The sequence below is a fragment of the Toxorhynchites rutilus genome, chromosome 2 (genome assembly GCF_029784135.1).
Source record: "Toxorhynchites rutilus septentrionalis strain SRP chromosome 2, ASM2978413v1, whole genome shotgun sequence".
Taxonomy (NCBI): domain Eukaryota; kingdom Metazoa; phylum Arthropoda; class Insecta; order Diptera; family Culicidae; genus Toxorhynchites; species Toxorhynchites rutilus.
Window position 1 is genome coordinate 334,061,878 of NC_073745.1, and position 12,849 is coordinate 334,074,726.

At 39.8% G+C, this 12,849-nt stretch overlaps 1 protein-coding gene across 2 annotated transcripts in view; it reads right to left on the bottom strand.

The window, feature by feature from the left end:
* Positions 1–6,984: 6,984 nt before the first annotated feature.
* LOC129771882 (neurotrophin 1) overlaps positions 6,985–12,849 on the bottom strand; it is a 50,609-nt gene continuing 44,744 nt past the window's right edge. For both annotated transcript variants that reach the window (XM_055776001.1, XM_055776002.1), the window contains exons 4-6: positions 8,776–8,916; positions 8,563–8,718; positions 6,985–8,504 (exon numbers count right to left, since the gene is read on the bottom strand). In XM_055776001.1, coding sequence (XP_055631976.1) covers positions 7,412–8,504; positions 8,563–8,718; positions 8,776–8,916 — 1,390 coding nt within the window. In that variant the 3' untranslated portion in view covers positions 6,985–7,411. The remainder of the gene's footprint in view (positions 8,505–8,562; positions 8,719–8,775; positions 8,917–12,849) is intronic.

Sequence of the window (12,849 nt, forward strand, 5' to 3'; positions counted from 1 at the left end):
ATTATTTTATTATACTTACTATATTTTGTATCTGCTTATTAGTGCAGGGCCAGTTGAAAGGATTTGTATAAGATGCATGCGGATCAATATCAACTGTCTCCACGGTCCGGTGCTTTCGGCCCCTTCATTGAAGGAAGTCGATCCTTTTCCACAAAAAAGTTTAAGGTGCAATAAATAAGAGACGGCGACAGCTGATTATTGCTGGATCGTAAAGTGTCGACATCTGGAAACCAAATATATAAATTTACTGCGTTGCAAATAAGCACCATTTGCAGGAAGTTAAGTTTTACTGTTTTCAATGGAAGAAAAGCGCAGCTGAAGCACATCGAATGCTTGTGGAAGTTTATGGTGACTCTGTACCATCGGATAGATTTTGTAAGGGAATAATTTGTTTGTTTTTAAAGTTATGTAAAGGTGATCTTAGTGTTAGAAACAAACAGCGTTCGGGTCAACCGAAAAAAAATTGAAGACGAAAAACTGGAGACATGACTCAAGGTTCATGCCAAACGCACAACGCTCTGCGTAACTTGAGGAAGTAACTCCACAAGCTTTTTTCAAATGATTCAAAACCGCAGGATACACTCAAAAGCAAGAAAATTATCTTCCATACAATTTGAGAGGTGTCGAGAGATGTCAAACGGCGATTTCGCACGTCCGAAATGTTGCATGAACGGCATAAAAAGTTGTTTTTTTTACATCGAATCATTACCGGAAACGAAAAAATTATAAGAGGTTGTGTCCAAGACACGACCATTTTGTTGACGTAGAACTACGCTGTTATTTCGTTCAAGTCGCTTGCTAATAACTTAAGATATTATTTTACACATACACACTTATCTCCGATTTGCGCTCTTCTCTACAGAAGCCCATTCTATTGATATTTCCGGTCTCGATTAGCTTAGTTGTCATCCTTGTTGGAGATATTTTTGCTACTGTCATACGAAACCAAATCACACAAAAAATTCCTGAACAATTATTTTCTTGGTGAGCCGATGATAGCCTAGTTTGATGATTCCCCATACAATTGTGTAGTTCAGAACCTTAATGGAATGGCGTCAGTTTGATGTAATGATTGCATTACCAGAGACATCAGCGAGTAAGTAATTTGGTAGCGTCCATAGCACAATCCGAATCGAAGACATGTGATGACGCAAAACAAGGAAGAACAAGCGATGTTCTGTTCATTACTTCGTATCTCGAACGATAGTGAAAGTTTGCCTCAGCGAGATCCAATATTTATGCTCCGGCCAAATGTTCCCCTTCGTTCGTTCTTCTTCTGTTCTTTATTCACGGTGACCTTGAATCATTCCCTTTCGTTAATCACCGATAAGTTGCTCGTTATTAACGGCATGGATACGGAAGCTCATAAATGAGCAGAACAAATGTATGGGAAAATGGAAATGCTTCTAGTTTTCATCAATTTGAACCATTTGCACATCAGGGGATTGTAATATATAAGTTACCACCCAGGCACGGTACACCGATAGCGGGGAACATCGCGACCCAGTGTACCGAGTCGCTAACACATTTTCTGCAACCATCAGCATAAGTAACAAATATATCAAAAAACATAGTGTAAGCATATTTTAGGCCCAACCATGAATCAATGTTCAATGTTCAATGAAAGAAATAATAAATCAGTTGACATTTCGACTCCGTTCAGGACGGCTCTGCTTTTTTAAAAAGCCATCCGAACGTCACGTAACATAATTTATAGCATAAAAGACGGGTGGGTAATGTCGGGGACATAACCGGAGTGACGTAGGACTATACAAAGGGGACAGCTTTTGTAAAATATATATTTTAAATATATTGTTTTATTTTCTTCTCCTATGTGAATACCTACCTATCTACCTGAAAAATGGATTAGTTTACTGTTTACTTTTTATGAATATGTTGATGGTTCTGAAAAGAACCTTTGGTGTTGTGTTTTTGTTATCACTCGATATTCCCATCTTGTTCGGCCACTCGCCACAGCTTTCACAGTTGGAAAATTTCTTCCCATCCAGCTTGTGACATGTTGTTCAGTAAATTACATTTAATGCGACGTGCCGGAGAAACACTTTGCCACTCACTGAAACTAATAGTTGCCTTGATGAGCGCCGAACCGAACCTGCTCTGTTCTTGATGCGGGTTTTCTAATTGTTGTGAGCAGCTTTGCAAGCCAACTCGAGCACTCCGACGGCCGAAACTCTATAATCGCTGTTAGGTATACTGGTGCTCCGGCACCAATCCGTTCGGCCTAGTTACCCTTGCGGAGCAATCAGTGAATGCGATCAACAGGGAACTGGAGACCTGCACGGTTCGAGTGAGACTTTGCCTTTACCTTAACTTGTCCTCCTTTGTTACGTCCACGATGCCGATGCCGTACAACCACACGGGTTTACGGTTTGAAAGAAAATAAGATATTTTTTGGGGTCCGCGTGTTTTATACTCTAGTGGTACACACTCACAGCATAGAGACAAATCAGCAGACTCAGCCAGAGGGGCGAGTCCAACGAGACGAACGAATGAGCGTTAAAAGGGAGCGATGGCAAAAAAATACATTCATTACCATTTGTTCGCTCGTTGGATTCATATGCAGGCTAAAATGGGTCCCTTTCTGGATCACAAAATTATCTTCAATCTAAAGAGTTTATTGCTTTGTTATCACTCGATATCCCCATCTTGTTCGGCTAAACCTTCCTGTTTAGCGATTTGTTGCCACTCGCCACAGCTTTCACAGTTGGAAAATTTCTTCCCATCCAGCTTTGTGTCATGTTGTACTATAAATTATATTCAATGCGACGTGCCGACGCGCCACTCAGTGTCGCATTGGAGGCGATTTTAACCTGTAATTGAACATTTGCGATGACAGTGGTACAGTGTCGACTTTCAATGTGGGGTCATAATTTGGATCTCTATGTTTACAAAAATGTCCAACTAAATAAGTCGCATTACATGTCCGTCCAATTTACTAAATGTCGAACTAATTGTAAATTACTGTACTTTCAATCTGGAAACAATTTAAGAATGGGTGAAAATTGAATAATCAGGAAAGTCCCCAACTATCAATAAGCTCAGAACAACTACCAAATTCACATACTCATCAGATCCTGGCAAACAAATGATGAAAAAATCAATTTGTGTTTTATTATTATTTTGCATAATGTTTTAGAAAGCATTGAACTGTATTTCCTAAACTCTTTTTTGGAAGGTTTAATGGCCCTGAAAAGCGCCTTGTTTTATGGAATGGTTCCAATTTAGAAAACTTAGTACTCATGGTTTTGAAGAAAAACCATTTCGAACGCACTTCATGCCGCCTTGTTCTGGATTTGCCACCAAAGCAGATTGTATAAAGAACAAACTTTTTTCTTCTGCTACCAGCTGCCGTTTTGCGATTGCGTTTGGCACTCGCTACTCGCTGCAACTGCCTGTTGTCTTGATGTCCACCGAACCGAATGTGTTCTGTTCCGAATGCGGGTTTTCTTATCGTCGCAAGTAGCTTTGCCAGCTAACTCGATCACTTCGGCGGCCGAAACTATATAACGACGGCTAGGTGGACTGGTGCACTGGTACTAACGCGCTCGGCCTAGCTACCCTTGCGGGGAACTCCAGATCAACACGGTTCGAGCGGGATTTTGCCTTTCCCTTCACTTTTCCTCCTTTACCATGTCCAGACATGGCTGCTTGGGTTGGTTTGTTGATGTGTTGTGATGAGAACCGATGTAGTGTACGGTTTGAATGAGAATGATCGTTAAGGCAGCGGAGCGGGGATTTTTAAGCTGACTGGCTGGCTCAAGAATTACGCATGTGTGAGACTGCGACCAATGTTTCGTTCATTTTTTTCTTTTTCCTTTCCAATCGTGCTTCATTATATTTCGCTGCTGCTCTGGTTGCCCGTTTTGGTCGGTACGATTTGAGGAGCACAAAATGGACCAATCAAAAATGGGCACATAGTGCATTTTGACAATGGTTGATATTTCACAATTATTCAATTATTTATCTCAAGAAAAATGAAGTGTTATTCGTTATGATAGATGCGTAGATATATTTCCTATCAATTGATGCAAAAACCTTTGCGATCTATTGAGAAATGCTCGAGTTATAAGCGTTCCAAATCTTGCATTTTTTCCTACTTGTTCAGTGCCTAGATTTCCATTTCACCCCCTATATCTTCCGGTTAGACGTAGTCCTACGTCAAAAAACAAATCTTATATACCAAACGAATCGGAAGCTCCCTAATCCGTTTGCGACAAAAATAGTTATTAACGTTAACGTTATTTCATAAAAACGTGACCTGTTATCTGATTTGGCACCCTTAATGAAAGACGTAGTTCTACGTCAAAACGGATTCACTATGACAATCCAGAAGGCAAAAGATCGTATGTAAAGCCTGACCTACCAGGAACATCATCGCCAAAGCCAAATATCCACGATGCTAAAGTAATGCTCTGTGTATGGTATGATCAAAATAGTGGGATCCATTATGAGCTGCTAACACCTGGTCAAACGATCAATGCAAACAATTGATCCGTTTCCGCCTAAAAACGCCCATAACAGTTCGGCTGAATAGTTTATAAGATAAACACAGTAAAACTATTTTCTCTGCAAAATTCAATTTTATTATACAACATGATTGCCTTCGAAAGCGGTACAGCTATTATACCGATCTTGCAACTTTTCGATACTATTTTTGTAGTATATAGTTGTACTTTCGGGTTTTCCTCAAAATAGGCCTCAGTTTCGGTAATCACTTCATCATCGGTATCAAATTTCTTGCCAGTGAGCATCCTCTTCAGGTCTGCGAACAAAAAATAGTCGCTGGGGACCAGATCTGGAGAATACGGTGGATGTGGAAGCAATTCGAAGCCCAATTCATGCAATTACACAAGAAATTCGGATTTTTCCATTTTTTTTCACAATAACAAAAGTTGCTTCACTCTCAATGCTGTAACTCACGAACCAATCGAGTGATCGCTGTTAAACTTTAACACGTATCCATGGAATTGCTTTGTGATAGTCTAGTAGGTTTTTGCAATAGGCGCCATCTAGACGTTAACCTTATGAACTTTTCAGCCGAACTGTTATTATGCGACCAGACACGAATCGATAATATTCCATCAAGACAGCGCTCGGTCTCATGTTGCTGATCAAGTGAAAAAGCTATTTGAAATAAATAAAAGTCACATGGGAGTTGTGTCCGAGACACGACCGCGTAGTTGACGTAGGATACCGTTAGGCTATCTGTTGATTTTATATATGTTTGAAGAGATACATCGTTAAACTCTTTGATAATGATTTGGTGTCCCTGAAAAGGGCCGTTTTGTTTGGTTGTTGGGTATTATTTGTTCACTCCTCCAGTGTTTTCCGAATGATGATGACAGAAAGGTGGTAAACAGTCGTTGGATAATGCGAATCAGATAAAAGATACCTGAGTGGCACGAGATATGATGAAAACCGAATATATTTGCAATGCCGATTTCCCCCAGGCAACTTGGTTTTGATGTCTCTGTTAGGGACCCGCCGCATACGTCGTCAATTTCGACCAATCAGAAGTGGGTATTTCCGTTAGGATAGGGGTGGAGGTTTTTCAATTGTTCGATAGTTAGTTTCATGACATATATTATTTTCTTCTATATAAAAAAATTGTAATGGGTTGTATCTAGGGCACGACCGCAGTTTTCGACGTAGAACTACGGAATTATATTATACAATCCATTTGATAAAATTTTAGAATCCATCGAAATTTCGGAATAACTTTTTAGCTATTCATTTCATTTTTGTTTTTCACCTCTAGCCCTAAGAAGGGCCTTTGTGGAAAATACTCTAATCCATACTCCTCCCTAGATGTATTGCTCGTTACTCACGGTACGGGTAGGAAAGCACCACACAAATCGGCAGAAAAAAATGTATAGGTAAATTAAAATGCTTCCAGTTTTCATTAATTTACACCGTTTAGGGATTGGGACATTGTAATGTACAGCATATCAAACAAATCTTAGGGAATTTCCGATTCGATTGGTATACACATCATAAGAATCCTTTAGTTGTGAATATAGTAATTAACGTTAACTTTATTTCATAAAAACGTGACCTGCTTTCTGATTTGGCACCCTTCCTAAAAGACGTAGTTCTACGTCAAAATTTTATTGAGTGCCGAAATCGATTGACGCTAAAATCTCATCAATCCATCATGAAATGACTGAGCAATAGACGTTTGAAATTGGACAATTTTCACGATGTGTGATTTTCGATTTTCCATTTGTACCCCAATATGTTCCCGAAAGACGTTATCCTACGTCAAAAAGCTATTTAAAATAAACGGATGGGAAATTTTGGTTCATTTGCCTTATAGCCCAAATCTTGCCGATTCCGACTACCATTTGTTTCGATCGATACAGGTGGTTTTAGGTGGAATACGTTTTAGTTCAGAACAGAGTATGAAAAATTGACTAGATTCATTCTTGGCTTCAAAAGATGAATGCTGCTTTCGCGATGGAATCCGTAAATTGACAGGCTCAAAATGAAAGGAGTGTAAGTGACATCATCGATTTCTCTACATCGATTCTCTCTTTTGGTCATAACTTAGCTGAATACTCATTCTCAGCTGTATTAGACAATGTGGAAGATAGGTCAGAACCTCATCTATCGGATTCTATAGCAAACTCAGATTGGAACGTTTGTTCAGTTGAGTTATTTACAAAAAAAAAGTTGGTGAAGACAAATCGATCAAATCACTTACACTCCTTTCATTCCAACCCCCTCAAATAGTTTTCGATCAAATTGTGGGGAGCCCATACATCAAGGCTAATTACGGCTTCTAGATAAATGTCGTAAATTTTCGAAATCACATGTTCATTATCTTTGATGGCACGATCTTTCCGGACAATCCAATAACAAGCTTGATAATTGCCATGGTTTCAACCTACCCAGCTTCTACGCTCAGTTTTTCTGATTTCGGCTTTCGGATCACAAAATCATATAAAGTCTAGAATCACAGCGATCTTTATTCACTTTTGTCATAAAACGAAACAGTGGTCTTTGCTTGGTTTTTTCGTCTTTTCATAAATATCCTTTAAAACTATCGTAAACACTAATTCACATATGCGCTATTACCAGAAAAGGGGAAGCTTTCTGTCTTTGAGCAACGCATCATTTTTCCTTTACACAAAAATAAAAATAAACAAAATAAATATACAATCATTCCGACACGACACGACAGTGCCTAACTTGGGGCGCTGCTATTCTACTCGCAGCATTTTGAAAGCGTTTTCGAATTGGAAATATTTCATTCGCCGGGGACGGATTATTTCGAACTAAAGCGTCGATGAATTCATTTGCATTTCGATGTTTCTCACAACAAAAAATATTGCGACCAATAAATTACTCTGCTAAACCTACACACACAAAAACGGCGCCCATGCGCCTCCTAAACCGGTATCCTCATGGGCCTATGGCTGCGCAGAACCGGCGTCCAGCTGTTGAGCGAAGATACCCCGTTCAGACCAATACGGTCGACCTGATCCGGGGACAGATCCGCGGTCGATTCTGCCTCGCCAAAGAAATCGATGATCGGATGGTAGTTGTAATTGATCCGCTGGTGACCATTAGTTGACGCTGCGGTCGATGTGGTTGTGGTTGTGGTCGTGGTTACTGGAACGAATGACGTTGCAGAAGGGGAATCGTCCGATGGTGGTTGACCAATCACCCTATAGTTTTGGTTCTTGTCCTTCTTGGCAGCCTGGCCTTGTGCGGGCGGTGTGGTGTACCGTTTGCGGAGTTTTTCCGTGGCTTGGGTAGGAGGTAGACGTTCTGGTTTGGCTGGGGCCATAACTTGAACTTGATTGATACGGACGTCTGTTTCTGAGACGTGTTGATCGTTTAGGTTGATTTGCTTCCGAATCGGGCTTCGGTTCGTTCTACTAGGATGAAGATGAGCCGTTCTTTTCAATGAATTATCGTTGGAGTAATGCGGACCTCGTTTGAATGGCGCATGGTGGTTCACTTCATTAGGTGGAGGACTCAGGTAGGTATCCAACACTGGTGAAGGAATGAAATGAGTCGGTCCTTGCTTTTTTGCTGCCAGCTTGGGTCTTTCGAAGCGTCCCTTCGAAACGTGATGTGGTGGACCAGGCGGAACCATAATACCGGTTTCATACCTCGGCGGTTTCATTCGCTGGAAGCCATTCGCAAAATGGTAGGCGATATTTTCATCCACATTTTCCGGTTCGTCGTGGTCAAACTTTAGCGTGGTGTATTGGGAGTTCTTTGAAATAGTACTTGCTGCGATGGAAGGGTCTTCCAGCGATTCACTCTTCGGTTCGTAATCGTTGAAATTGTTCAATGGAGGAAAGGCTTCCCGGTATCCATCTATGTGACACGAGCAGCAGGTGGGAACCTTGAAGATGTCCACATGAAGACCTCGTGCGTTATCCCAACTCAACAGCCGGTGGTAGTTGTAGATTTGAATGCAGCGCGAACGGAAGTTATCCGTCAAGTAGGTACAGCTGTCTTGTGGCGTGCTGACAAAAAAAAAATTTAGCCGAATCAACTAAAAGCAATTCCAAAATTTTAACTCACGTGCACTTTTCCAGTCGCAAAGTTTGCGTGTGCTCCCCAGTGTTAACGATGTATTTCCATTCCCCTGTAGCGGATCGTGCCTTCTGAGGTCTCGCATAGCGGATAATACTCGGACACATACTGCCGCCGGTCTTTGATGGTTCGTCCGATCGTTTCCTGGAGTTGTTCAATATTATTATCGAGTATATAACAAATCAGACAAACAAAACTTACGTTAATTTGGTATTGAATGAATCGTCGATTTCCTCTGGTTCGAAGGCAGTCTTATCGATCTCGTTGGTTTTGTCAATATACTCTGCCAGCAGGGCTCCCATAGCCTTTTTATGTCGGGTGATACTGTGCATAATTTGGGACCTGTGAATGGACGAGATTACAAGGTTTATAAAGAAATATTTAAGGCGTACAAAATATATTTCAATTATTTTCATCGGTTTTACAGGGTGGGCCATTTAAAGTGGAAGGATTTGTTTTTGCAATAGCAAAGTAAAGAAGTGGAATTTTAAATATTTTTTTTGAAATTCATTTATTTTGGTCCAAGGAGATTTGTTCTATCTACTTTTTGATTATGATATCTCGTAAATGACCGCCACTGGCCTTGACCGCAAAATGTGCCCTTTTTTCGGCATTTTCCATCACTTTGCCCAATGTTTCGGCCGATATGGCAGCAATTTCTTGTCGGATATTGTCTTTCAGCGCAGCCAGGGTCCTTGGTTTACCAGTGTATACCTTGGGTTTTAAATATCCCCATAAAAAATAGTCAGGAGGCGTTAAATCAGGTGATCTCGGTGGCCAGTCATAATCGCCGTTTTTCGATATTAATCTTCCGGGGAACATTTCGCGCAATAATTTGGTCGTGGCAGCCGCTGTATGGCATGTAGCGCCGTCCTGTTGGAACCAGTAATTGTCCAATTCATTTTCACGAATAAATGGCAATAAAAAGATGCCTAACTCTTGCGAACGATGGCGACCTGATGTCGATGGATTCTCTGCAACACTGGCTCGAACGGCATCAATATTCTCGTCGAAACGTCTTGGTCGTTGTCTGGACAGATGACTGGCATTACCAACACTACCAGACGATATAAATTTGGCATATAATCGACGTATAGTGTTGTCTCCAGGCGATGTTTTAACTTTATTTTTATTTTTCCACGCACGTTTAGTTAACACAATTGAGAAGTTATTTTGAATGTACAGCTGAACAATTTCAGCGCGTTGTTTAGGTGTGTATTGTTCCATGGTTAAAATTGTACTGAAGTGACGCTTCCAACGCGGTATGACATTTGTTAATCTGACATCTCTGTCAAAAGTTATGGGGTTGCCAGATGCTTCCACTTTAAATGGCCCACCCTGTACTACTATTATTCAAGTTGGGTGTTTCAGATAGAAGTGTATTTGAATAACAACATCAAAATTAGTTATTAGGTTGTTTATACATTAAAGCTTGTTAAATTCTCTGTTGAATGCAATAAAATTAGTATTAAAGAAATAAGTTTAGTGTTATGAATCAGTATCAAACAGATGTCTTCGAATTGGGAAGCACGTTATTCCGTTACAAACAATATTACATTGAATAATATATTGATCGAATATTTTTTATTAAAAGTAAAATACTCTCAACGAAAAATCGATACATAACTAATATACAGATTCTAAATTGTGTTAAGAAATAGTGTTGTCATTGGAAGGTTGTCATAATTTTTCTTCATGTGATGTACGTGTTGCAGTTTCCAATACTATTTGACATCACAAAGATTGACCCACCATTCATATGATTTGTTGCTTCATGATCCGATATTTTGCTATCATGAAGAATTTCAACCATCCCATTGTTGGAATTGATAAAAAATGAATGTTGTTCTTGCAATTCAGGTGCGATAAACGAAACTATGGGCCTGGTCACGAACGTCACATCACGGTGAAAACGAAATGAATTGTATGCAATTTGTATGCATTTTATTCCGTTTTCACCGTGAAGTGACGTTCGTAATCAGGCCCCTCTGTCTCAGTCCGGCGCTTGGCGACTACTCCAAATTCAGTGGGTTCAGTAAACTCTATGTTAATATATGTTAATTTTTTTCCAAATCGTTCATTTGTAAGGCTCAATCGCAGAAGCTTTGCGTTGCCGCTAATTCAGTTTTGTTTACATTATTTAATCTTAATCTATGGTTAGAAGGATTCGACCGATTACTTGCGATTTACTCGAGTTTAAGGGGGCGCGATTACAGTGTTGTGGCATCTAGTGTTCGACTGGCTGTCGAAGATGGGCGACGATGAGAAGAGGTGACAATACAAACAAACTAATAACGTAAAAGAAAAACACGAAAGCATCAAATTCTTATACTAGACCGTCTTACAAATATATAGATCAACTGCATATAGCAGATATCGCGAGTTTCTAGCACGTCTCTAACAGGCACATAGGGTTGTCTTCCTTGGGCCTCAAGGGAATTCAAAAGGTACTCTCTGACTACTTAATTATCCGTACATGTTAATATCACCAGTACAATTCGCTTTTGTTTATGCAAGAGATTTCATTATTGAAAAATCGAAGAAATCCATGTTACCACAACTAGAAACATGATATATTCTAGCAAAAGTTGCAGATTGGATCATTGAACTCCAACAATTAGAAACTAATTATCTTTATATTTAACATCTTTTAGGCGAGTTTGGAACGTACATTGATATGCTCTCAGTATACAAAGAAATGGACAATCTAAATTTATTTAGATGAAATATTTTTGTAAGGAGTGCTGAAGAAGCCATAATCGATATTCTCGATTCCATGGTGGGTGACAGTAACTCTATTCTATCGAAATGTACGCGTTATCTTGCATCATTTCAAATAAAGCATGTTATATTTATGATAGAGTAGTGCGGGGTAAAAGTGCGCATTGGTTATTTTGAAGCAAACGAGCATAAAATTTCGACAACGGTGTAGTCGTTTGATATATTATTACACCAGCAGCTCACACATATAAACACGATACATTTCATGAATGGAAAAAAGTTAAGAGGTAGAAAGAGTTTTGCGATGTTTTGATCTAATTTTTTCAGTTTTGGAGATGACGATTAACTTACCTAAAATAACTGGAAAGTTCGAAACTACACTGTCAAGGAAACCTTCATTCTATAGTAGATGATAGTTCGTATTCATTTTTGTGAAAAAGTTCAAGAGCTTTTATTAAAAATTCGATTAGTTAAAAAATTGCTTGTGGGGCAAAGGTGCGCAGTGGCTGTGGGGCCAAAATTCGCATCAGCGTTTTGCTCTGAAAAAAAATATATAAAATGTTTTCAAACAAATTTTTAACGGGACCCACAAGAAGAAAACTGATTTGAAGAAATGCACTCCAGAAATGCTCAAATGGCCCCGACAGAGGCTTCAGGAGGGAGTCTCGAAGCGTCGTATTGCGGCAGACCTCGATATTTCTGAATCAGCCCTGAGGAAGAGGCTCATATCAGTGAGAGATTTATGATTTGAATCTTCTTTTAATGATATTTCTACTTCTGCAGGGATGTGCCAGCGAGCACCTAGGGCGGTTCAGACCGGTATTTACGAGTGAGCTGTCTGAGGATCTGGCGGACCACTGCAGGGCACTGGACAAAGCTTTCTATGGTATGACTCTCAAAGATTTACGTCGTCTGGCGTTTGATTTTTCGGAAGCCAACACCCTCCAGCACGAATTCAACCAAGTTGCAAAACAGGCAGGAAGATATTGAGATTCATGATTCATGGGGAACCATCGTCTGTCTCTTCGAACCCCACAACAGCGCAACGAAGCAACAGCGCTCCAAGCTCCAGCGCGTCGGAATCCTCAGAACCGAAATCCAAGATGAGGAAAAAAATTTATGTTAAGGTTATGTTTCGTTTATGTTTCTGTTTTCACAATGAACTATGTATTAATAAACTTGATCTATTTTAATAAAAATGATTTGGTGTCTGTTCCTCACGATTAAACTCAAGAACGGAGCAACGGATTTAAACAGTCAGTATCAGGATTGATGCGTATTAGTCTGCATCAGGTTTATATGTCAAAAAAGAAATTATATACCGCGAGTATAGATTATGCACATAAAAATAATTTATGTGGGAACTTGATTGTTCGAAATGATTTATATCAATATATCAATTGTGGGTGGGACGAATTCTGTTTCAAATGTTGGACATTTCCAGATATCTTATATTGTCAGTCTTCTCCCTCCCAAAAAATTTCCACGTGGTATGTTCGACCATAACACCCACTCATCTCCGCCCATAAAACATTATACAGCACCCCTCTCCTC